General features: G+C 45.3%; 1 protein-coding gene across 1 annotated transcript; it reads left to right on the forward strand.

Moving 5' to 3' along the window:
- Window positions 1–1320: 1320 nt before the first annotated feature.
- Window positions 1321–14098, forward strand: LOC119381655 (degenerin mec-10-like). The gene is made up of 7 exons (XM_049412856.1): window positions 1321–1326; window positions 2820–2928; window positions 4646–4806; window positions 8568–8672; window positions 9741–9852; window positions 12562–12649; window positions 14032–14098. Exons 1-7 carry the CDS (start codon window positions 1321–1323, stop codon window positions 14096–14098), a joined length of 648 nt encoding a protein of 215 aa, XP_049268813.1.
- The last annotated feature ends 10243 nt before the right edge of the window (window positions 14099–24341 follow it).

The following is a 24341-nucleotide window of genomic DNA, read 5'->3' on the forward strand; positions in this document are numbered from 1 at the left end:
GGCGACCAGAAACAACGTTATAAATCTTGCAAACCACTTGCGGAAGAAAAAGAAAAAAGCGAGAGAATACTTCTGATAGCTTAACTTCAGTTTTAGTCTCCTGATAGTAATAATTACCTTATCGTTTCCTTAAATGTTTGCTTGGGAATTCCAGAATTTGGGAGGTCTGTGGCTAAGGTATAGCCGTTTAGGAGGTTAGAAATACGATGTGCGAGTTATTTTTCACCATACTTTGTTCCGCTATGTCGTATAGCTACCAAACTGTTTCTAAAGTTACACCTTGTCGTGTTTACCATGTTTTTTAAATGCGAATCATTTCTTAGCGAACCTCAGGCACTTGGGCCGTTTCTATCTATCTATCTATCTATCTATCTATCTATCTATCTATCTATCTATCTATCTATCTATCTATGCGCCTACGTCTGGGCGCTCTCCTGGTAGTCTCCATAACTTGTAATATACCAAAATTGGCATAGCTGGGGATCAGTGTATGACGAACACGATTCACTGGCCATGACATGAATAACGCAAAACACCTGTCGCGTACGTCATGAAACCCTTTCTCTCAGTCACGTGTGGCATATACCCGTAAACCAGAGTTAATGTTATGCGGGTATGTGCCACAGGTGATACAGTCTCAACCAACACAGTAACCACGAACACACACTTTGACACGCAAGGAAAGCGATAATCATAACTTTGGGGTTTTATTTCCGAGAACCACGATATGATATAAGAGACGCCGTAGCGAAGAGTTCCGGAAATTTTGACCATTGGGTATTCTTTAACGTGTACCGAGATCGCACAGAACATGGGCATCTAGCATTTTGCCTTCACCGAAATGCGACCGCCGCGGCCGGGATCGAACCCGCGACCTTCGGGTCTGCAGCGGAGCACCTTAACCGCTACACTACCGCGGCGGACGTCATAGCCGCGGTGGTGTAGACTCCTCATAGACTCCTCATAGCCGCGATCACGAATGGATCCGAATAACAAGCCCGGTCCAGCTGGTGGTGCTCACTGGTCATGGTGATGACGACCTTGTCCAAGAACTGTCAAGAAACCCTTCTACACATACACACGGGTTCGTGAAACGTGCGTGCGTTCTCCGTCATAACGGACAAGTATAAGCATAACAACTGTAACTGTGACTGTAACGTACGTGCAGTGCGCCTGCGCGTGCCATTCGACGGTGTATATATCTAGGGAAACTTTATGCAGCTTAGTTGCCAGTAACGCCTGTCCTGTGCAGCTGTGTTCCTTCTTTGTCCTGTTCGGATTCGCGCTATTCAGTAATGAAGAATATAAGCACTACATATCATGAAGGTACTAGGAAGCTCTTCTAAACTACATATCAGCTTAACGCGTCAGGTGTTGGTAACACCCATGTTGCTGTTGCCATCGTTACGCAACTGTAAACAACTGGTTATATATTTGATATGCGACTCTTCATCAGATGAGTGTGCGTATACCACTTCCATATTTCTCTAGCGTCATTCCGTAACGTTTCGCTCAATGTGAAAAATTACGCCACAGTCACCTTCCTGCGCATGCTTCGCGTAACATCGATTCCCACGGTACGTGGGATCTGACAAAAATTTTTTTAAGAACATTTGTCTGTCCTAAATTGCGGCAAAATTTCGGGCAATAGTTTATATGCTGACACATGTTTAAGTGCCCTCACTGACCCCGTGTAATATAAGATTTACTTGTCGCATCGTTTCCTGGCGTGAAATCTCGAGAACGACACGTTAATGTTTTCTTTTCCATTGTATTGCCGGCTGCTTGTTCATGAACACCTGTTCACTCACTTGATCGATGGATGCGCATTGATATTTGTTCTCATTGTTCTTGCTCGTCCACAAGTGCAAGTGCTTTCATAACACCTAATATAGGTTCTCGAAGTGAGATTGAGTGTGACAGCTGTTTCTTTTTTGGTTCGTACTACTGTATCGAGTCGTACATCTGGGCCTCGGGTTAGTTATTGTTTGACTGTCAAGCACTGAGGCCTTATCTAACATAAAAAGCTGACAGTATAAATAAATAAATAAATAAATAAATAAATAAATAAATAAATAAATAAATAAATAAATAAATAAATAAATAAATAAAAGTTGTATATTGGTATAAGTATAGGCAGTGTTTGGCTTTTCACAATAGTGGAGTCCAGCTTGTTTTGTACACGTGCCAATAACGAGAAAAAAGGAGTACACATCTGTTTAAGAATTAAATATAGTGTGTCTAACGAACGCCCAGCGTTCACCGTCAATAGGTTTACTAGGAGAATAAGGGGGCTTATATACCCCTCGGTATAGAATTTCATGTATATGAAAACACGCGGACTTCATACGTTATCCAAATACGATCATACGGAATTAATGGACATGCGAAACGACTTTCTTAGCTGTCATGTCTTGCATTGTTGTCCTCCCGGTGGTATGTAATAACCTAGCTTTATAGAACATTCGCTTATTTCTAGCGCACCTAAGTTTATCATGCAAAGTACAGTCGGCTACAGAAGTTTAGAGACCACTAGGCGTGAGAAAAGTTTGAATTTCCTAGTAATTTGTGGCTGTATTCCGTCGAACTGCCCAGCACATGTTTGCGTGTTTTAGAACAGGTGGTAAGTCTAAATTAAAGGCCGCCTGCCGAAGCAGCGGAAATAGTGAGGTTTTTATCGTTCCTCGTGGACTCAAAACTTTTGATGCTGACTGTACACATTTCTTTACTCTGTTGTCTTGAAGCTTGGCGTTGTCATTTAGCTGGATTAGGAAACAATTGCTTTGTCTTGTTTTAACTGGTCATATAGGTCATTTCAGAGGCGCCTGGACTCCCGGTACGGCAACTGCTTCTGCCTCAACTGGCATGGGCAGGAACAACACAACGCCTCCATCTTCAACTACCACACCATCTCGGCGCCGAATGCCGGTGAGAGTGACGAACAACTAAGCTGTTTGCTACAGCGAAATGGGTGCCATACGATCATGCTCCAAGTTACTCAGGATATAAATAGATTTATCGAAGACCAGGGGCGTAGCCAGAAATTTTTTTCGGGGGGTGGGGGTTCAATGATACTTTATGTATGTTCATGCCTGCATTTGTATGTGGGGGTGTATATATGTGCAAGCAAAGCTGAAGAATTTCGGGGAAGGTTTGAACCCCCCAACCCCCCCCCCCCCTTGGCTACGCCCCTGTCGAAGACCTTCCGGAATTGATGCTCGCTTCTCAGGTGCCGGAACACGGTGCGGGGGCTTACTCGAAACTGTCATGGTTGTTAGGCTGGCTGAGCTGAGAGGAATCAATCAATCAATCAATCAATCAATCAATCAATCAATCAATCAATCAATCAATCAATCAATCAATCAATCAATCAATCAATCAATCAATCAATCAATCAATCAATCAATCAATCAATTAAAATTTATTTTCATGAATAAAAATTGCATATAAAAGGATAATTTGGGATGATAGCCTCAAGTTCCTAGTGGCCGGTTCAAGACAATATTCAGCAAAGTATGCATTGGTCAGTTAAGAGGAAATAAAGCAAAAAATAAGAACATGTATACATGCATACATCATGTTTGGCTTAGACATCGCTATTACGCTGCCAAATTGCGGTGTTATGCAACATGCGAAGAGGCCACGGATAACGTCGCGCTTGTATGAAGAAAAAAGTGAGGCTATTTTCCCGTCGTAGAGTACACATCGAGACACAGACGCACATGCATATCCCGCTGACAAGGGAGCAACGGTGAACACAAAATTACGTTCAGCTTAGAGCTGCAACAACATGCAGATAAGTCTATGTTTCGCAGCTGAATATCTCGGTGATCGGCGAGGTAGTCGCATGGCTCAGTTTCACAGGATGGCTACAGAACGAGCACATACGTTTCAGTGCGTAGCTACAGTCACTTTAAGGATAGCGATTGGCAAACCTAATAAACAAAAGGCGAACGACTATTTCAGTAGTGACGCAAATTACCGACACATACGAGAAGTCAGACGGCACACCTGTTTTGTCTTATGCTGAAAGGTTTGAATATCGCCATGTATATGAAATCGTAAAATGGTATCGTCACTGTAAGAAAGTTGAGTTTGAAGCAGCGCCGCCGGCTACTTTTAATCTGGAGTCCTATTTGCGTGGAGTTATTCAGCTAAAAAAATTCGTAGGAGGAAATTCATGTGAGGACTGATGTTACATATTGTTTCAGTGAAGACGAGCAGCAACTACTAAAGAGCACTTACAAAAATAAGTTTTTTGAATGCAGGCCCAAAAGAAATGTGAATACTATTCCGGTAGCTTTTGCATAGTTCTTGGTCCATTCGAAATACATATTGCGAACTAGTTGTGCCCAGCACCAATATATTTACTCTACACTGCGCCAACTCAAGATCAGTCAGTTCTGACTGCATGTAGAGCATGAAGATGAAGATGCTTGCTGACTACCCAAGCATACCCCGCGGGAAACTGCATGTGGACACAGAAGGCACGCTATTCAACCTACCTTCTCAATTTGCAGCTTGTAAGCTGCTCCCCCAACACGTTGTGTGGCATGTTAACTATTACGGAGTGTTGTTTTTTTTTTTTTTTTGCATGAGACCATGAATTGTCGCAAAGGGAGGCAAATCGTCTACGTTGACACAGGCCTGACACTAACGCTCGACGTACAGCCACAAGAGTATCTGCCGACCAGCACTGCGATGGGTTTCTTGGTCATGGTGCACGGACGCGGCTTCAGAGCGGACCCGTGCGCCGACTCCGTCTTCGCACAGCCTGGTTACATCACGTACGTCGGCCTGATACAGGTACGTGCCGGCGCATGCCGAACGAGATAAAAGTTCGTATTGATTTGCCAATTCATCATTCTCAGTTGTCTTACATCTCAATTACACCTGCGCATAGGACTGTCGCCTGGATACATGCCGAGTGGCATACTGGCGCACCCTCATGGGCAAAACAGCCTTCCTGGGTCGAATGCACAAAACTTTACGTTAGAAAGTGCTTTGTGCAATTGATAGGAGGGCGTCGGTAGTGATATGCCCAGCATCCGGAGGGGCTGAAATGTTTCCTTACGAATATTTCAACATTGGGGCTGTTTAAGCCGAGCATTGGTCCGTGACCGTGTATGGAAATGATCATCAGCATGAATTGGCACGCGCTATCTCCGTGCCCTTCTTCCTCTTTTGCTTCGCTCCCAGAACACGGGCTCCGATTTGTCCGGCGTGAGATGCAATAGCTCTGATGGGTGAGAGAACGAGTAGAGGGAGAGAGAAAGAAAGAAAAATAAATAAATACATTCTTCGGCGAAGAAAACTTCTCGGCGAGTCGGGATTCGATACCGCGTACCTACGATCCGAAGCCGAGCTTCTTAACCACTGGGCTATTCAGGCACGCTAGCAGACCGTAGCATAGCCTTAGCCGTAGGCTGATAAAGGGAAGTGAGGAAAAGGAGGGGGGAAGAGATTAAAGAATAGCATAGAAAGAATGAGAAAGAACGGCAGAAAGAGAGAAAAAGCTAAAAAGAAAGATGAAGAGAGAGAGAAATAAATAAATATAAATAAACAGGCTGAAAAGACATCAATAAACAGAAAGAAGGGAGAAAAAGAACGAGAGAGAGAGAACAAGGAAAGAGAAAGCTAAAGAGAAGCAAAGAAGGCCGCCCAGTTCCGCACTTCCTTCAGGTTCGGCAACACGAGTGCGATGCTGCCTTTATTGTTTTTTTTTAGCGTCAGAGTTTTTCTAAATATGCGGCCCATTTTTCTCTTTTTTTTTCTTTTTTTTTGTTACGCGGGATGTTAAATTAGGCCATCGCCGTGACATTTGCGATGTGTTCGTCACACTAACAGCGAGTAATCACGCGGTGCATTCACAACTTAGATACCTTGTTCTTGATCTCTTTATTGCGCTGCACGCCGTAATTTGGAATCATTTTTCTCCATTGACGAAAAACTGTTCTTAGAGAAAACTACGTTGTCGTTATTTCAAAGCAGCGCTGTAATTTTCGAACTGAAGTTATTGTTTTCCTCTTGAGCTTCATAACGTAGTTCTTTTTTATTTAATTTGTCAACTTTTAAAGATAGTGCGAGCCCTTATCGCTTCTAGCAGGCGACAAATTTCAAGATAACATTAAATGATGCATCTCTGATATATCAGAGAAAAGGCCTCGCCACCTCGAAACTAGTTCGTCCTGTTATAATCAAGTATTTTGTTTTGAGGGAGGCTATTCCCATATGTAATATATAAGCATAAATTGCGTGCAGTTTTGGAGTCATATCAAAGAAGTTTTAGATTAAATATATCTATGAACTGCAATTTAACAAACTCTTTTTATTCGTGGTCCTGCACGCAAAAAGAAATAAAAGCGTGTGGGAATATACCTCACGTACATAACAAACATAACGTGTTTATTGGTCTATGAACAAAGCCAATGCCCTGCTTTTGGTCATCATGCCAAGGAAGCACAATTTATCCTCTGTGCAATTGTTCTCTGGGGTAAAGCAATGAAAAAAAAAAGCTATTTCCTTACTTCTTTCCAGGAAAATATCATGACTTTTTGTTTAGAAATGGCATGCAGTTCTTTGTGTCAATGAATAAGAGCCAATAAATGGCTTTGGGGAACAAGAACATGATTCTTGATGCGGGAAGGTAAGAAAAGAAACAAATGCGAGAAGAATCCCCCATAACGCACGCCATCCACATACGCCTCCTCACCTACCAAGACCGCGTATACGTACGCAGCATACCGTCATAAAGAGGACGGTACAGCGACCCCGCCTCACTGCAATGGCAAGATAAGCGAAGGCATTCCATTGTTTCTTCCGCGTTCACGTTCCCATGCATACATTTCCCGGAAACCGCGCTCGCTTTTATATTGATGACATAGCTTGCTTCATTCTTTTCACGGCTTCCTTCCATCTCTGTCGTTTCCGGCCGTCATAGAGGATGCAGATACTGGCGTCACGTGTCCGTGGGTTAACGACATCGTTTCTTTCTGTCACACTGTAGCCACGTTAAGTTCTACCGCCAGGGAGCTATAGACTACTGCCATGTACCTTGCGTTATGGTGGATATGCACCTTCTAGTAGAATGCCCAACGGACATTTTACTGCCGCCCAGCATAATGAACCCAAACAGTGACAGAGAGTGGCACATAACGGAAATATTCAGATATACATAAGAAACGTTCGTGTGAAAGATCGTAATTTCCCGTGGTGTGTCAGAACACGAAGACATTGCTTTCTGACCAAAGTATTGACCTTAAAACTTAGGTAGATTAGATGTCATATGTTTCCAAGATATTGTTATTGCATGCATGGAATGGCGAGGCGAGTTACGACGATAATTACGATACTTCCTCATGGGGAGATTCAAGCCACTATAACTGTACTACAACTCTACCCGCGCTCTGTGTTCCGCAGCCTGGTGAATTGCGGAGCGCAGAACGGAGCGCAATGGAACGAAATGGAGGGGAACGGAACGGAGCGGAACCGAGCGGAGCGGAACGTAACGGAGCGGAACGGAACGCAGGAATGCATGCTCTCGCTGTCATTCATCCACCATTGTGCCAACCATTCGCTAGACCCGCCACGGTGGTCCAGTGGTGATGGTGCTCGACTGCTGACCTGAAGGTCGCGAGATCAAATCCCGGCCGCGGCGGGCCGCATTTTCGATAGGCGAAAATGCTCGAGGCCCCGGTACTTATATTTAGGTGCACGTTAGAGAACACCAGATGTTCAAAATTTCCGGAGCCCTCTACTACGCCGTCTCTCGTAGTCATATCGTGGTTTTGGGACGTAAAACCCCAACAATTATTATTTTTATTAACCATTTGCTCGGTTACGCACTAGGACGATGCGAAACGAACGATCGAACTGGCCCACAATTACTGCGCTCCGTGCATAATAGCCGCGTTCATTTAACAGGCGTAAGTGTCGCGGATAAGTAGGCAATATTATCTATACACACAAAAAATTAAAGTATCGTTGTACAATGCTACCGAATGATATCCAAAAGTTCATCAGTACGAGCGCGGTACAAAGTAGCGTGAGTGAAACAGAGAGAGAGGGAGAGAGAAAGACCGCGAATTCAGTAAGCGTCACTCCTAAAGCAACACTGGATTCAGCAGCGGAACTTAAAACGAAGGACAAACAGGAGACGGACAAGGACGTCGCTGTACTAACAACTGAAATTTTATTTTGTCTCTCGTTTGAAGTTCCGCTGCTCAAATCAGTGTTAGTTATGAACCAACTATAGCTCCGGTGAATTCCGGCCCAAAGTAAGCCTGAGATCTCGTAACATCCAGCGGGCATGATGTGATCTTGAGCATTAAAAACAGTGAATTTGTGCGATGCTATAACTTTCAGTTAACTTCACTGAGTCTCAGCCCACAAACAATTGAGTGAAAGTGGCGCTATAACTCAACACACATCTGCGATTCTGTTCGTTTTGACTGATATTTTTTTTGCTTCTTATCGCATTTTCTCGTATTTCCTTTCCCCACGCTTAGGCTATAGCCAACCCGAATGTGCCTCTGTCAACCTGCCTTTCTCCTCTCTCTCTCTTTCAGGGAAGGCGCACGGCACTTCCAGAGCCATATCAGCCTCCTTGCAGAGACACCTGGCCCAGCAGGCTTAAGTACTACCTGCAGAACACCACGCGGTACACTCGCGAGGTACCCACTATTCACTAAATCTCATGTACTTATACGTACTCTCCCTAACGTCCATAGAAATGTAGTCCCTTTTCGATTCAAGTTATTCATAAGTTATCCTTACATAGAAAAAATTAGACTATGCCATTAGGCTGTGCCTAATGCACAGTCTAATGACCAATTTCTGCAAACAAGATTCTAGGGCCATGGAAATATGCGCCGAGGGAGCAGCAGGCAACGAAAGAACTACTGAAATACCTAATGTCGACCGCTTGTAGACTGGATGTGCTCCCCAAAGTGCGCTTGTGATTCTGTCCACCCTCTCTTTTCTTGTCTCTTTTTCCGCTCCTTTACCCTTCCCACAGAGCAGGGCAGCAAACCGACTGTGCGTCTGGTTAACCTCCTTGCCTTCCAATGTTTCCCCCTCTCTCTTGGTAATGACTGAACATAAAGACAGTGCTTGGTGAATGCCTTTAGCCGGCCATTAGTTCCACATGAAGTAAACCTCTCTTTATATACATACATTGCTTTTTTTTTTCCTTTTATGTTTGCAAGTGCATTAGAACAAAACGGATTGTTTCTGTCGCCTTGAGAAATAAAAGAAGCATTCATGAGATGAGTAGTCCTTGAACAGGGGGTGTGGCTAGAGCCAACGTTTCGACAAGTAGCATTGTCTTCTTCAATGCAGCAGCTTGAAGAAGACAAGGCCACTTGTCGAAACGTTGGCTCTAGCGACATCTGTTCAATGATTTCTCGCCTCTTCTAGCCACTAGTCTTCTCCTGAACCTTGTTAAGAGGCATTCATGTATGTCATACGCGCTCGAGAGGAATGCTTCGGACGGTGGTAAACATAGCGTAACCTCATCCTGTGTGATTTGATTATAAATCGTAGATTTTAGCGACCTACATTCGAGATAGTTCGTTGTAAACGTGTCTGCAGTGTACGAGAGCTTCCTGAAACCTTTGGAGGCTCCGATAGTTTATCTAGAAAATAGTTAATGCCTAAATGCTGCGCACGAACATATGCAGCATGCCTCTATCACTTGTCACATACTTTTGTTTCGTGTTTTGTTTTTTCTTTAAATGCAGGACTGTTTGAAAATATGCCACCAAGAGATGATCCGGTCCAAATGCAAGTGCGAGTCCCAAAATTTGCCCTTCTCTTCACGAGAAGACCGCCTGAAGACGCCCGTCTGTGGAGGTTCGCTAGCTTTTGTGCATAGTGTATTATTATCTGCGATATTACGCACAGGCGTGCGCATGGGCGGGGGCAGGGGGGCGCCCCCCCTAGTCACATAAGAGGAAGGGGGGCGCGAAGTCTGCCCCATACATTGACTTAACAGGGAGGGGGGGGGGCGCTGCAATGAACCTTCGCCTAAGGTCCCTATATTTTAGACAGAGGGACTTTACCTTCGATAAGATAGAGGGACTTTACCTTCGCCCGCCTCCCCCCCCCCCTGAAGGGGAACCCTGCGCGTGCCTATGGTTTTACGTGCCAAGACCACGATATGAATATGAGGCACGCCGTAGCGGAGGCCTCCGGAAATTTTGACCATCTGGTGTTCTTTATCGTGCACTGACATCGCACAGTACACGGGCCTGTAGCATTTCGCCTCCGCCGAAATGCGACCGTCGTGGCCGGGATCGAACCCGCGACCTTCGGGTCAGCAGCCGAGCACCGCAACCACTGTACCCATAGGTCGGCAAAAAAAGACGTGCTCACTCAGACTCACTCATGGAATATATTTTGCCCTTAAGGCTCACTCGGACTCGGACTCAGCAAAATGTTCCTCAACTGGACTCACTCGGACTCAGATTCACTAAAATTTTTCTCAGCCGGACTCACTCGGACTCAAACTCACCAAAATATTACTCACTCAGACTCACTAACACTCAGACTCACGGTTCTATCTGAGTCTGAGAGAGTCGACTCATGAGTCCGTTAGCACATAATTAGCTTTTTTAACCATGGTGTCAACGCCAATATCTCGCATAAATGGTGCTCTACTTGGCGCCTTTTAATCGCGTACCTCCAAATATAAGTTATCAGTGCTTGCAATCCAGTAAGGACATTTTTATTGAAATAGATTACTCACACGAGACATTTTTATCAAGAACTACCTGTGAAAGAGCTTGCGGGGGGTGTCACCTGCTTCCCCCCCCCCCCCTGCCCTTCCGTAACTTACGCCTCTGATAAATAATGATATTGAGCTGGCGTATGAACACTAGTGCTTTGAAATATGTGCGAGTCGACATAAGGCTGATATTAATGCTGAAGTTGTTCGGATAGAACCATAGGTCGGCAAAAAATGCAGAGTTCACTCAGACTCACTCAAGAAATATATTGTGCGCTTAGGACTCATTCTGACTCAGACTCACTGAAATTTTCCTCAACTGGGCTCACTCGGACTCAGACTCACTGAAATTTTTCACAACCGGACTCACTCGGACTCAGACTCACTGAAATTTTTCACAACCGGACTCACTCGGACTCAAACTCACCAAAATATTACTCACCCGAACTCATTCCGACTCCGACTCACAGCTCGATCTGAGTCGGAGTGAGTCTAAGTGAGTTTGCCGACCTATGACTGTACCACCGCGGCTGACGTAGCGTCTGGGGAGGGGAGGGAAGATGGATGATGATGCCATACTGTGTGGGATTATTTTATTTTGAGGACGCTATCGTTTTACATTGTTTCAAAATTTGATGTATTGATATATATGCATATATACGAAATGGTGGACGCTTCCAAAAAAGGGGGGGGGGGGGGTTACCGGGTTCGATTCCTGGTACCGACCGGGTACCTATACTGGTTTTTCCTAAAGGGTAGAGGAGTGCACCGACCCGGTGCTCTGTGGTGTTCATCTCGACAGGTGGTCCCGCAAAGATCTCTGAAGGTATCTGGGTGCACGTTAACTAGCCGTGCCATTGGCGAAACAGTCGAGCATCCGGCGTTGCTGTGTGGAGCAGCGAATTGCGGCCGATGGGCGTCATACCGGCAAAATAGATACAAGCACGCTTCCGGCCAGGTGCTCGGCAGAACCTATAGTTCATAGTCGCTTGGGATGACACTTGACTAGCGGAAAATTGGCCATACCTGAAAATGAGGTCACCTCTCTTTTTTGAGTAAGCTTGTATATATATATATATATATATATATATATATATATATATATATATATATATATATATATATATATATATCCCTTTCAGGCGCGAATTAGGTTGCACTGTCTGCAAATGTGTCAGATTCGCACAACATTCTGAGACACTCGATATTACATTCCTAGAAAGAAAATGAAGCAATATGCTGTTTTGTAAGAGTTTCAGTAATTAATCGTAATTGTCGTGTAAGGAGATATTTAATTATTCTGCAGGCAGTCACGTTGCATTTTTACATAAGAAGAATAAAATATTATGCTCAAAGTGCATGAGAAACTTGTTTCTGGTTTGTATTCATTTCGAGCAAAGAAAAATAATAGTTTTGACATTGGTCCCGGAACGCGGCACATCGAACTATATAGCTGTCGAACATCGTAGTGCCTTTACCAAAGTGATCGGCTACAGACAAACGCAGCACATTCAGGTTAAGTCGTGAAACACTGACTACGCAGAAGGTTCAATTCATCCTCTGCGCAATGTATCTAGGTATTTCTTGGCCGTTGGTCCGAAGAACTGGCAAAAACACGTCGAGTCCGCATATGTGGACACTGCGCGTCAATTCTCTAGTAGAAGCTCGTCTAAACGCCAACCTTGCTGAGATCACGTAATAGCTCAGGATAGACGTCTCGGGAACTCCATGTATGAAAGCTTATTTTCCACCACGTTCTCGTTCAGTCGAATGGTATGCCACTCTTCGAAATAGTCACCCAATCGGGCAAATCTATCGGATTTATTTTAACGCAGACAAACACCGGGATTGCATCCGTCAAGTTCGTGCTATCATGGACCTGCCGTATGTGCAACGATACTGCCGCTGTTTCCGGTCCTGCATGTGAGTATCTAGGGGTTCATTCTGTAGCAACTAGTTTTAGAAAGCCAAGGCCCGTTGGCATGAAACATCCGGTTTGAACATCCGGTGATTCCAAGTATGTTGATGCAGCTGCGTGACGGCGTCGCAGAGTTACAATATGAAAGAGAAACAACATATTCACGAATAAAGTTCCTGAGTCATTTGACTAAACGTACAAGCAGCAAAAGCTCCTCTCATTGCATCGTACGAGTACTCCGATGGTCCCTGTAAATTCCTGCCTGTTCTGGCCTTTCTCACTCTGATGGAATATTTTATGTCATCATAGTTTTGGCTTGCGAGTCCGCCTGGCCTGTTATAATTTTTTTTTTTTTTTGCGAAACCGACAAAATGGCTGGTGAATACAAGGGCGCTGATTGTCTGACAAATAAGTGAACGGATCACATTTAACGAATGATTGAATAAAATTGCAGATTGATTGATGAATATTAATAAAGTTGTTGCCAATGACGAAAACCAATTTTTTTCTCCGGGTATTTTATTTTTGCATAGTAAGGATTCCACGGCTTAAAGAGTTCCTGAACCACTTTTCCGAGTAATCATTGAATTACCTCAGTATAAGAAGTTATTGCCTCACGAATTGATTGCCACAAAAAAAAATTCTCCTTCTCCGTCAAGAACGAGCGGAGTTACAAAGATTTTGTCTCACACTTTAAGCGCTTTTCTCTCCGCTCTCGTCCCGACGAGTGCGCCGTAAGCTACACCGGGAGAGATGGCAAGGGGGAAAGAAGTTACGTCACTATAGAAACGGAGCGCGAAGTTGCTATTTTCTCAGGCGCCCCTCTTTTCATACAGATGCCTGTGATCAGTCTCTTCGGAGCTGCCGGCGCCTGCTGTTTGACGTCGAGCAACGTAGCGAGCTATTGGCAAATAACCGACATAAATCAAGAGTGGCGTTTGGATCAGATGCGCTTCGTGCCACGGGGTGCCGCCACCTGCCGGCTTCGCACCCCAAAGTCTGCTAACAGTGGAGAGTAGCCACACTGGCGCGCACAGGAATCAAAACGAGAGGGCACGCGTGCTCAAGGTCATGGCGTGCGCTGAGGTATCTTTCCGCCGTGTCATCCCTCCCTTTGCAACTTCCGGCGCACTCGTTGCGACGAGAGAAGAGAGAAAAATCGTGCGACAAATCCCTGTAACTCCGCTCGATCTTGACGGATTCGAGAAATTTTTTTTTTTGCGGCAATCGATACATGAGGCAATAAACTCCGACGCTGGGGCCATTCGACGATTACTTGGAAGATTGATTCAGGACCCACTTAAAGCTTACTGGTCACTTTTTCAGTGCCGAGTTTCGATGAACAGATCCAGAACTAACCCATATATGCCTTCATTTTCCCACGCAGTGATGTCGACCACTACAAGGAACTGTCCTTCGCCGCCATGCCTCAGGTAAATATGTCAAAAGACTAACCCTATCGCGTGTGTGACATAAGCTCGTGGCACGATTTTTCAGCGAGGTAGCGTCATCTAGGCCTATCTCAACGAAACATTCTTGCGCTAGGTTTGTTAGTACCAGCACGTGCCGTTTAACCCATAGAGTTTCGTAATAAAACACTGAAGGCAAATCTGGCACTAGGGTCTACGGTAGCTGCAACGCACTAAAACGCACGCCGCTTCAGCCAATATCGGAATGTTGGCTAGCATATGGATTTGTCTAAGTTTCGTTCTTTCGGCTCCGTGCGGCTTTTGACTTTTAAAACTGGTAATTATTAAAACGTTCAGCAACTCCACTTCACCACTTTGACCCTTTTAGGCTCACTAATTCAAATCAGCTCACGCGGTTTACAAGGAGCAATTCTCTTATCCGAAACAAAAGTCAATTAAAACACAACAATAACAATGCCACAAGTGCGTTCGAAGCCGGAAGCACGAAGATTAGGCACTACCCATGATTACCATGCTGGCTGAACGATCGCAGCGCCGCAGTTCCCTCTAGTGAATATTGTAGAAAACTCTCTGATTCATCAAAAAAGTGAATACTTTTCTGACACAAATTCGCAATGCTTCTCGTTCATCAGTGGTACGTGCCTGCTATTGGGTGACCGCCCGAGCTGATGATACGTGAAACATCAGGATTGGCTTGAATTTGCTCTCGCGAACAACTCTAGCGCAAGAACTCTTGTGAAAACACGGGTGGCCCTGGTTCGAAGTATTTGACGCTTTCAGAATTACACCAGGCTTCATACGCCTTGCGAGGTGTTCTGTGCTTGTGCAATTGGGTGCTCCAGCCATGTCATTTTGAAGTTTACTACGTTTGCAGGACTTTCACAGCAACCAAACTACTATACCGAAACGGTGAGTTTTTTTTTTGTCTGCGCACATTGTCGTTATTAGTGCGTACAATTAATTGCCCATACAAACACCTCACTTTTCCAGATCCTTTTCACTTCTAAATATGCTGCTGGTAACTCGGTTCATTTGTGTGCGTGTGCGTGCGTGCGTGTACGTGTGTCCCATATTTTTGTGTTCTACTAGGGTGCATAAATGCGCGCGCTCAGCGTGCATTGAGCCCTTTTTTTCTGAACCTTCTCAAATTCAAAAAAAAAAGAAGAAAGGGGGGGGGGGAGGGAAATAAGTCACTTGGTTTGACCATGGCATAGCGAAAAAGAAAGAAATCGAAAGGGAAAGAGCGGAAATGCCACAACCACAAGAAAGGACCAATGCCCTTTCTTGTGGTTGTATTTTCTCGCACCTTAAAAGCAATTACAACATATGTATGAAGGCCACACAATACAGCGCACCTTGCTTCTGCCATGCTCATCAATCAAAGCGCGCGCAGAGCCATCACTGCAGCAGAAGTAGAAATGCTGCGTAGTCTGGAAAATAAAGCATGAACCTTACAGAAACAAAAAGAAATGTTTGATGGAAAGAATAGCGCTTTACAAGGCATTCCTTTAAACAGCCACGAAAGTAAATACAGCAACGAAAGAGAGCCTTTCATGACGATCGATCATTGCAGCGCCTACTAAAAGCCGAGCAAGCGGAAGGACCATAAATAGCAAACATTTAGAGCATACTTGGGAAATACTTAAGTCACAGCCATTTGTTCTTCTGCAGTGTAATCTAGTCAGCCATTTGTTCTTCTATAGAGTAATCTAATCAGCCATTTGTTCTTCTGTAGAGCAATCTAGTCAGTTCAAGTCTGTTCTAACCAAATATCTTGATTTTGTGAGCCACTCCTCAGAACCTAAGTCGGAGCCAAACGCTTAGACTGAAGAAAGTGTTACCCTAACGTCAGGTGCTGGCTAGCAATAATAATAAAAAAATAGTAACAGCTTCGTCACAGTGACAAAGCAATGAGTGCAATAGCAACAAATCAGAATCTTATACGAAGGCTAGCAGCTAACTACTCTAGCATGCGACCTGGCGTAATAATAATAATATCTGGGGTTTAACGTCCCAAAACAACAATCTGGTTAGACGCCGGAGTGGAGGGCTCCGGAAATTTCGACCACCTGGGGTTCTTTAACGTGCACCTAAATCTAAGTACACGGGGCTCAAACATTTTCGCCTCCATCGAAAATGCAGCCGCCGCGGCCGGGATTCGATCCCGCGACCTTCGGGTCAGCAGTCGAGCGCCATAACCACTACACCACCGTGGCAGGGCCCGACCTGGCGTAACTTAACGAAATGCTGGCGTAAGGAAGCGCTGGCGCTGCAGTGAGCAAAGCGACCTTCGTGCTGTCTACCATTTCAACCAAACTGAGTGGTTAGAACACCGCACGTACAGAGGTATGGTGTGCATCTGGGCTAGTTGGTGATCCTGCATGTTTAATGATTGCAGCAAAAATTGGACGCACGTACGAAGGAAAGAAACACGAAGACACTGCTTCGGGTTTCTTTCCTTCGTCAGTGTGTCTCATTTTTGCTGCAACCACTCAACATACAAAGGTATGAGCCATCTGCTAATTCTTTTTGAGACAGGATGCGCACGCACCCTGTCTTAAAAAGCCAGCCACGCAGCCCCCTCACCCCTCCTTATGGGCCTTTCGAGCTACGGAAAACGGCCGGCGCGTTTTCTCCGTTTGAGCCCCAACCGTCGATCGGCTGCCCTCGCAGGCTTCCACTCACGCATAGAACATAGGACCCCTGGGTAGATGCTATCGCTCTTAGACTTTATACGGAACTTCACGGCGACGGCGATGGCAAAAATGCGCCTGGAATGTCCATATAATTGCTATCACAATAGAAACTATTCTTTGTCAGATTATCTCACGTATAATTACATCATTCTGCACACGGGGTGCACAAAAGGGTTGGTCCTTCCAAAGAATTTACGTGGCTCCAAACGTGTGAACACACACTGGTTAAAAAAAGACCGGCCCACAAATTTCCGCCTGTAGTGGAAAGTGGTGTAAAAATAATTGTGAACGTTTTGTCCAGCTGACATACCAGATTAACGCCCCGCCACGGTGGTCTAGTGATTATGGCGCTCGACTGCTGGCCCGAAGGTCGCGGGATCGAATCCCGGCCGCGGCGGCTGCATTTTCGATGGAGGCGAAAATGTTTGAGGCCCGTGTACTTAGATTTAGGTGCACGTTAAAGAACCCCAGGTGGTCGAAATTTCCGGAGCCCTCCACTACGACGTCTCTCATAATCATATCGTGGTTTTGGGACGTTAAACCCCAGATATTATTATTATACCAAATCAAATATTATTTTGTTTAGTACTGGTTATTCGGGCGTTATATTTATTTATTCAGTTCAGCTACGATTTATGATTTTCTCTGTTTTCGTTTTTACCCTTAATTCTGTGACGTGTGTATGCACATAAAATCGCGTACAGCTTCTTGTTTATGACCGATTCCTTTTTTTCACTGAGAATAGACGATCATCTGCGTTAGGTCGGCTTTGTGTTTGCTTGCAGATTCCTAGCGCAGGTGGTGGTATACTTCAAAACGCTGACGTTCGAGAGCGTAGCCTCGGTTCCGAAGTATGATGTGAGTATACCCTCAACTGTGCTTACAAGAAAGATGCCGGGAACTTAGTTTTATAGAACACGATAACTGTTGTACGGGAATGTTTTAGCAACATGGTCAAAAAACACTAAGTCTACGTCGACGTAAAGCGCGCACACCCTGACTAACAAAAATAACTGCTTTTATCGAGTAGAATTCAAGTGGGAAGAAGACAGCTAAATAAAAAAAGAAATTGAAGGACACTTTGTAAATAGGGGATGGATGGATGGATGCTATGAGCCAGAGCCGTATATTCCCTTTGGGAGAGTTCGGCGCTCTTTTGATCTCGCCGCCAGTCTGGCAACAGCGCGCTTCCGCGCCGCCGACGCCATTTCGTGCCGAGGTTTCTCGTGATGCTGTACCCGTGACGTCGCTGTCGGCATTTATGCTTCCTCTGTGACCGACCTGGTGTGTCTTTGCTGCTGATCGTGCACGTGTCGGCTGCGTGGAACATCGTGGACCTGCACGGACGTCGCAATGGGGGCTTGCAGCGCGGTCGCTGAAGAAAGGGTTCGCCAGAGACGGAGCGTTGCGGGCGCACGCCAACGCGAGCTTACAGTGCCGCGGCACAAAATGGCGGACAGCGCCGCGCCGCCGCTAAATTTGGATGGTTGTTGGCTCCGCCCCTCCGCCGAACTCTCCGAAGGAATATACAGCTCTGCTATGAGCGTTTCCTTTATAACGGGGCGGTGACATGTCTGCCACCAGGCTCGAAGAAAAAAAAACTTCCTTGTTTCATGTTGGCCTAATACCTTATCTACATTGCTTAAATCTATGTTATTATACCAAAAAAATATAAATTCACGGTCCATCTCTCTGCCTCTTAAGGCAGAATGACCTTATTTTAGATGCGAAGTATCTTAAGGCGGAGCTCAATCCGGTGGTGGTGGTGGTGTGCGGCGTGACCACCCTTACTGCGCATGCGCATACCCTCTCCACACACCTCCTCTCCACTCACCCTCTCCCCATCCCCTCTCCACTTTCCTCTCCACTTTGCCTCTCCTCTTCACCTCTCCACTTTCCCTCTCCCCTCCCCCTTCCCATTCCCCTCTCCCCTCCCCTTTTCCACTCCTCCTCTGAAACGCGGGCTAGACATGCCGAAATTCTCTCCTGCGCAACGCCGCGATGAGCTCGAGCGCACGCGCGTCCCGTCCCCTTCTCTCTCCTCTTCTACGCTGTCGCCCTCTCGCCCGCCTGTCGACCGCGTTCCCCGCTCGCCCTGTGAGAATTAACGGCCAGGCTAGATGGAAGATACGACGCGCGTAGCGTCCCTCTTCGCGTTCCACGACGCGAGGTCGGTAGCATGCCCAACGAACGCCAACGGAACGCGATCGTGCAAGTGCACCGGCTTCGCATCGCCTCATGGTCCCCTTTAGCGGGAGATGGTGTAACTTTTTCCCCATTATTTATTTTTGTACTTTATCTCTACTTTTCTGCCACCAATAATCTAACCGTCTCTTACTTATTTCTATCGCAGACGTGTTCAGCTTTCCATTGTTGTCCATAAAACCCAAAGCTTCATGTAGACTCGTGCACACACGTATACCTGGGTGAATATCACCATATTCAATCAGTACATGTTCCATCGTCTCCTTAGTTCCCCCGCAGCATGTACATTGTTCTTCTTCGTTACTGAATCTCGCTTTATAACTACGCGTTCTAAGGCAGCCCGACCTTGCTTCAAACAGTAAAGCGCTTCCCCTTGAATTATCATAAAACCTTTCCCTCCTTATTTCGTTTTTTCCCTTTCGGTAGTTACTCGGAGCCGGCTTCTTTTCCATCGCTGCCATCCAATAAGTCCTCTCCGCCTCTCTGACCTTCCGCTTAATGCTGCTTGTTGCCATATCGCCCGCACTGCTAGCTGTATATTTACTGTTGAGCCTCCTAGTTCTTTTTCTCCACTGCGTGTCAACGCTTTTTCTATACAAATACCTGAAAACCTTCTCTGCCCATCTACTCTTCTTCATTTTCCTCAGCCTCTCTTCGAATCTCATTTTGCTCTGAGCTTCCCTCACTTCAAAGCCTGTCCATCCCATATCACCCTTTACAGCCTCATTTGTCGGCCCAACGCGAGGCGGCCCACCGTCCTTTGATTTACATTCATTCCTGATTGCACCTCTGACTTCATGCACACCACTGAGTTCCCAAATGTAAGCCCCGAGACCATCACACCCTTCCACAGCCCTCGAAGCACCTCGTACCTATTGTATCCCCATAAAGCTCTGTGCTTCATAATTGCAGCATTCCTCTTTCCCTTTGCTACCGATGCTTTCTCTTGTACCTCCATACATCTATCCCCTCATTTACCCATACTCCGAGGTACTTGTACTCGCTTACCCTCGGCATTTTTTGGCCCTGTATTAAGACCGCATGGTCTCCGTGATCATTGAATACCATCAATCCACATTTTGTTGCACTAAATCCTAGTCCCAGAGCCTCACACTCCCTTCCGCATATATCTGCCAGTCGCTGTATATCATCTTGACTGTCCGCAAATAAGACAATATCATCAGCATAAAATAGACCTGGAAGCTTCTGCTCAACCATCGCTCCGACCTGTTTGTGTGACAAATTAAATCCAATGTTGCTACCTTCTAGCGCTTTTTCCATCCTCGCCATGTACAGCATGAATAACAGCGGGGACAAAGGACATCCCTGTCTCAGCCCCTTGCTAATTTCAACGCTGTCCTTGCTACTTATTCCTTCCCATTCTATACAAACTGTATTTTCTCGGTATATTTCCCTCAAAAGCTGTATACAGTCGTCACCTATGCCCACTTCCTTCAATATATCCCACAAAATTTCCTGATTAACGTTGTCATACGCCCCGGTGATATCTAGATAAGCTACGTATAATGGCCTGTTTTCTATTTTAGATATTTCTATACACTGGGTAAGAACAAACAGATTATCGTCTAACCGCCTATCGATTCGAAATCCATTCTGAACTTCTCCCAAAATATCAGTTTGTTCTACCCACGCTTCTATTTTTAATTTTACTGCCTGCATCGCCAACCTGTATAGCACCGATGTAATTGTTAGCGGTCTATACGAGCGAATGTTATCCTTTTCTCCCTTGCCTTTATAGATTAAGTTCATTCTACTTTTTCGCCAACTGTCTGGTATTTCCCTCTCCTGTAAGCACTTTTCTACGGCTTTCAGCAGTGCTTCTTTAGTGTTATGTCCGAGTTCGTTAATGAGGCTGACGGGAACCCCATCTAAGCCCGGAGTAGTGCGCTTAGGAATTTTTCCTTCGGCCTTCTTCCAATTGAAATTCTCTAGTACTACATCTTCGTCGGTTGCACTCCTTTGCGTACTTTTACTCACCGGGGGAATTCCCTGGGGGACCTTTTTAAACGAATCGGCTGTTATCTTTCGGATGTAACCTAGCGCTTCATATCCGTCCAATTTATTTCCTCCTTCATCTACCATATGTTGTTGCATTGTGACAGACTTCCTACCCAGCGCTTTTAGGTGGCTCCAAAATATCCTAGGCGCGGCCTTCTTCTTTTCGCGAATCTCTGTCATCCAGCGTTCACTTTCACCTTTAATTTTTGCCTCGACTAATTTCTGCACAATGGATTTTTGCTCTAAATATATTTCCCATATTTGGTTGACTTCGTCCTGTGGCCGCTTCTCCTTTTTTGCCTGTCTGTGCTCCCGTGATGCCTGACGTCGCATCTCGATCGATTCCCGGATTTCTTTGTTCCACCAACTTTTTGGCTTTTTCTTTCCTTTCCAACAATAGTTTTCTTCTCTATTTTCCATTTCTTTCGTGATTACATGTAGCAGCTTACTATACTTCCAGTCTTTGCCTGGTAGTTCGTCTACTTTTTCCTCGACTCTTGCGGCTATATTTGTTATTTGTTTGTCATTTAGATACGAGCTGCCAAACTTTGATTCTATGTTCTTATTTTCAGTTTTATATCCCATTTGTAATATTATGCGTTTATGATCACTACCCAAGCTGTTAATGCCTTCTTCGTCTATTCTCATCTCTCTAAGTTTGTCATATATTCCTTCTGTCATGAGACAGTAATCAATGCTCGATTGCCTGTTTCCGACTTCCCACGTGATCTGCCCCTCACACTTAGGCCCCACGTTAACTATCTCAAGACTATGTTGCTCGCAGAGATCTAGCAATAACTTGCCATTTGTGTCTGAATATCCGTCAAGGTCATGAATGTGAGCGTTCACGTCCCCTAGAAGGATTATTTCGGCATCATGACCAAATTCTTTAATATTGGTGCTTATGCATTTCACTATCTCCCGATTCCTTTCTCTGCAGTTATTCCCTGTCCACAAGTAAGCTACACCTAGCCACGTTTTCTTTCCACCTACTGTACATTCGGATGCTATGAGCGTCCCCTTTATAACGGGGCGGTGACATGTCTGCCACCAGGCTCGAAGGATAAAAAAAGAAAAAAAAAAGAAAAAAAACTTCCTTGTTTCATGTTGTCCTAATGTCTTATCTACATTGATTAAATCTATGTTATTATAACAAAAAATATAAATTCACAGTCCATCTCTCTGCCTCTTAAGGCAGAATAACCTTTTTTCCCCCAATTATTTATTTTTGTACTTTATCTCTACTTTTCTGCCACCAATACTCTAACCGTCTCTTACTTATTTCTATCGCGGGCGTGTTCAGCTTTCCATTGTTGTCCCTAAAACCCAAGGGACATCTTTCAAAATGTACAGCGCCATCTGTCGGAAAGCCCATAAGCTCGATCCGCCATGTTTTGTTGGGCACGAAAACAAAACCAGTCGCATATCGTAGCCTTTCAGGTGCTAGCTGCTCGTTTTTTAACCTCGTTCTGCGATGACTTCCCAATGCTTCGTGCGCTGTTCAGGCAACGAGGGAGCCTTGACAATGCCGGGAACAAGGTAACACTAATTTTAATCGAATTTATGAGTTACCTGAACGAAGACAAAGGAAATACTGACGCGAACTTGCTTCATCAACAAGGTCGGCACTGTACTTCGGTTCGGTAATGACCGGCACGCGAAAAAGCGCTCTTCAACCTCAGTTCTTATTTCTCCGTGCAGTTTAGTTGCTCGCCTGCAACATAAGCCAGACTTGCAGAACAATATTACGATATACGCATTTTAAAACAGACAGCTGACGTCGCACACGCGTGAGAGAGCATGATTGATCAACATTAGCTGGTCGGTGTTGCAGATAGACGAAAGCAATGATTTATGTATATAAACGTGTGGAGGCAGTGCCACAGACGCTGCTGCGCGCGTCTGTGGAAAATCAGTGCCGCCATACGAGACTCGATCGGCGCAAAGATCCCAATAGGCATCTCTTTGCAAGCTTCGCAACGCAATGTGCGCCGAAATGCATAGTCCGCATGCCGCGTCTACGATGCGCCCTTCGCTTTACACCCCCTTTTCACTACCCCCCCCCCCCTTTATTTTTCTTACAGGAGTACTGACACGATTTTGAGACATCGTAAAAGGGACATTTTTCGTTTCCTTGCTATGCAGTGCAACGCTGTCCACACACCGGAGTCGGAGAACACGTATAAAATATTTTAATTTGACTTTGAAGTTTTCGTCGCTGAGCATCTGAAAGCCAGCCCCACTACAATGGACATTATCCCGACGACTCAAGACAGTTCCCCCGAGTTGGCGAGGTCTGCGTCGTGCATGCAGCCTATATCGTAGAAATCACTGTCAGTGTCACTGGACGACAATTCACTCATCGCTGTTTATGTGCACCACGAGCAGATGACGGATTTGCCGCTAGTACATCGCGAGTTTCCGTATCTCCGTGACGTCACACTACTATGAAACGTCACTGAGAAGCCGCCCCCTCGATATCGAAACCGAAAGTATCTTTTTAAGGTAGCGGTAATTAAAATACATACGGTGCATTTCCCAGAACCACAATACTCGTTTTAAGTTTCTCGACACCAGTGCTTTTATTTGAAGCAACAATCCGAAAATTTTTAAAATTCGTGTCAGTACACCTTTAAGCTTCCTACGGTCAGCGTGCGTTGCGAACACGGTGTCCTCGTATTTTTCGTGCTGTTTCGAATTAACGTAGCTAAAAGTTAGGAAGCCGTACAGTAGCTGGAGCTGTTTGTCCGGTAGATCATCGCACTGATCTTTCCGCTGATCGCGGGCCCACGCCGCCGTGGGATGCGAAAGCAGAGAGCGTAACTTTTTAAAAGATATGTCAATGAACGCACACGTACAGCGTTAAAAAAACCAAAAAATAAAACAGAACGACAATACTAAATCCGCGCGATAGATTACGACCACAAGGCATTAAACAACCATGGAGTGTGCAGCAAGACGTCATTACTCGGGCCGCTCTCTTTGTATAAAGTTGAAACGCGCGATCAGTATTTTTGTTTGGTTAGCGGCGCACCGCTCATACGCATGTCCATGCCTTGTTTATTTCGAAAAAAAAAAAACTATGACACACGGTGTTGCGAAGGGTGCAAAGATACTTGTGGCTAAGGAAATGAGCCGATTAAAGCAGCACATCGTTGTACAGGTCGCGCATAAACAACGTGGTGTCGATATGTGACGAGTGTTTGTGATGCGTGTATATAATCGCAGCGGGAAATACAATGGAGATGTATTGTAGCGCAAGGTTACCTTAGACTTTTGACAGTCCCATCTACTCTGCAACGAACACTTTTCTTGAAGGCCTACTTCAGATCGGAAGCGCACGCCAC

The sequence above is a fragment of the Rhipicephalus sanguineus genome, chromosome 2 (genome assembly GCF_013339695.2).
Source record: "Rhipicephalus sanguineus isolate Rsan-2018 chromosome 2, BIME_Rsan_1.4, whole genome shotgun sequence".
Taxonomy (NCBI): domain Eukaryota; kingdom Metazoa; phylum Arthropoda; class Arachnida; order Ixodida; family Ixodidae; genus Rhipicephalus; species Rhipicephalus sanguineus.

Excerpts from the sequence above, each read along its gene's own strand:
- LOC119381655 (XM_049412856.1), top strand. Across the intron at positions 4,807-8,567 it reads CGTACGTCGGCCTGATACAG|GGAAGGCGCACGGCACTTCC; the intron begins GTACGTGCCGGC and ends TCTCTCTTTCAG. Across the intron at positions 8,673-9,740 it reads CCACGCGGTACACTCGCGAG|GACTGTTTGAAAATATGCCA; the intron begins GTACCCACTATT and ends CTTTAAATGCAG.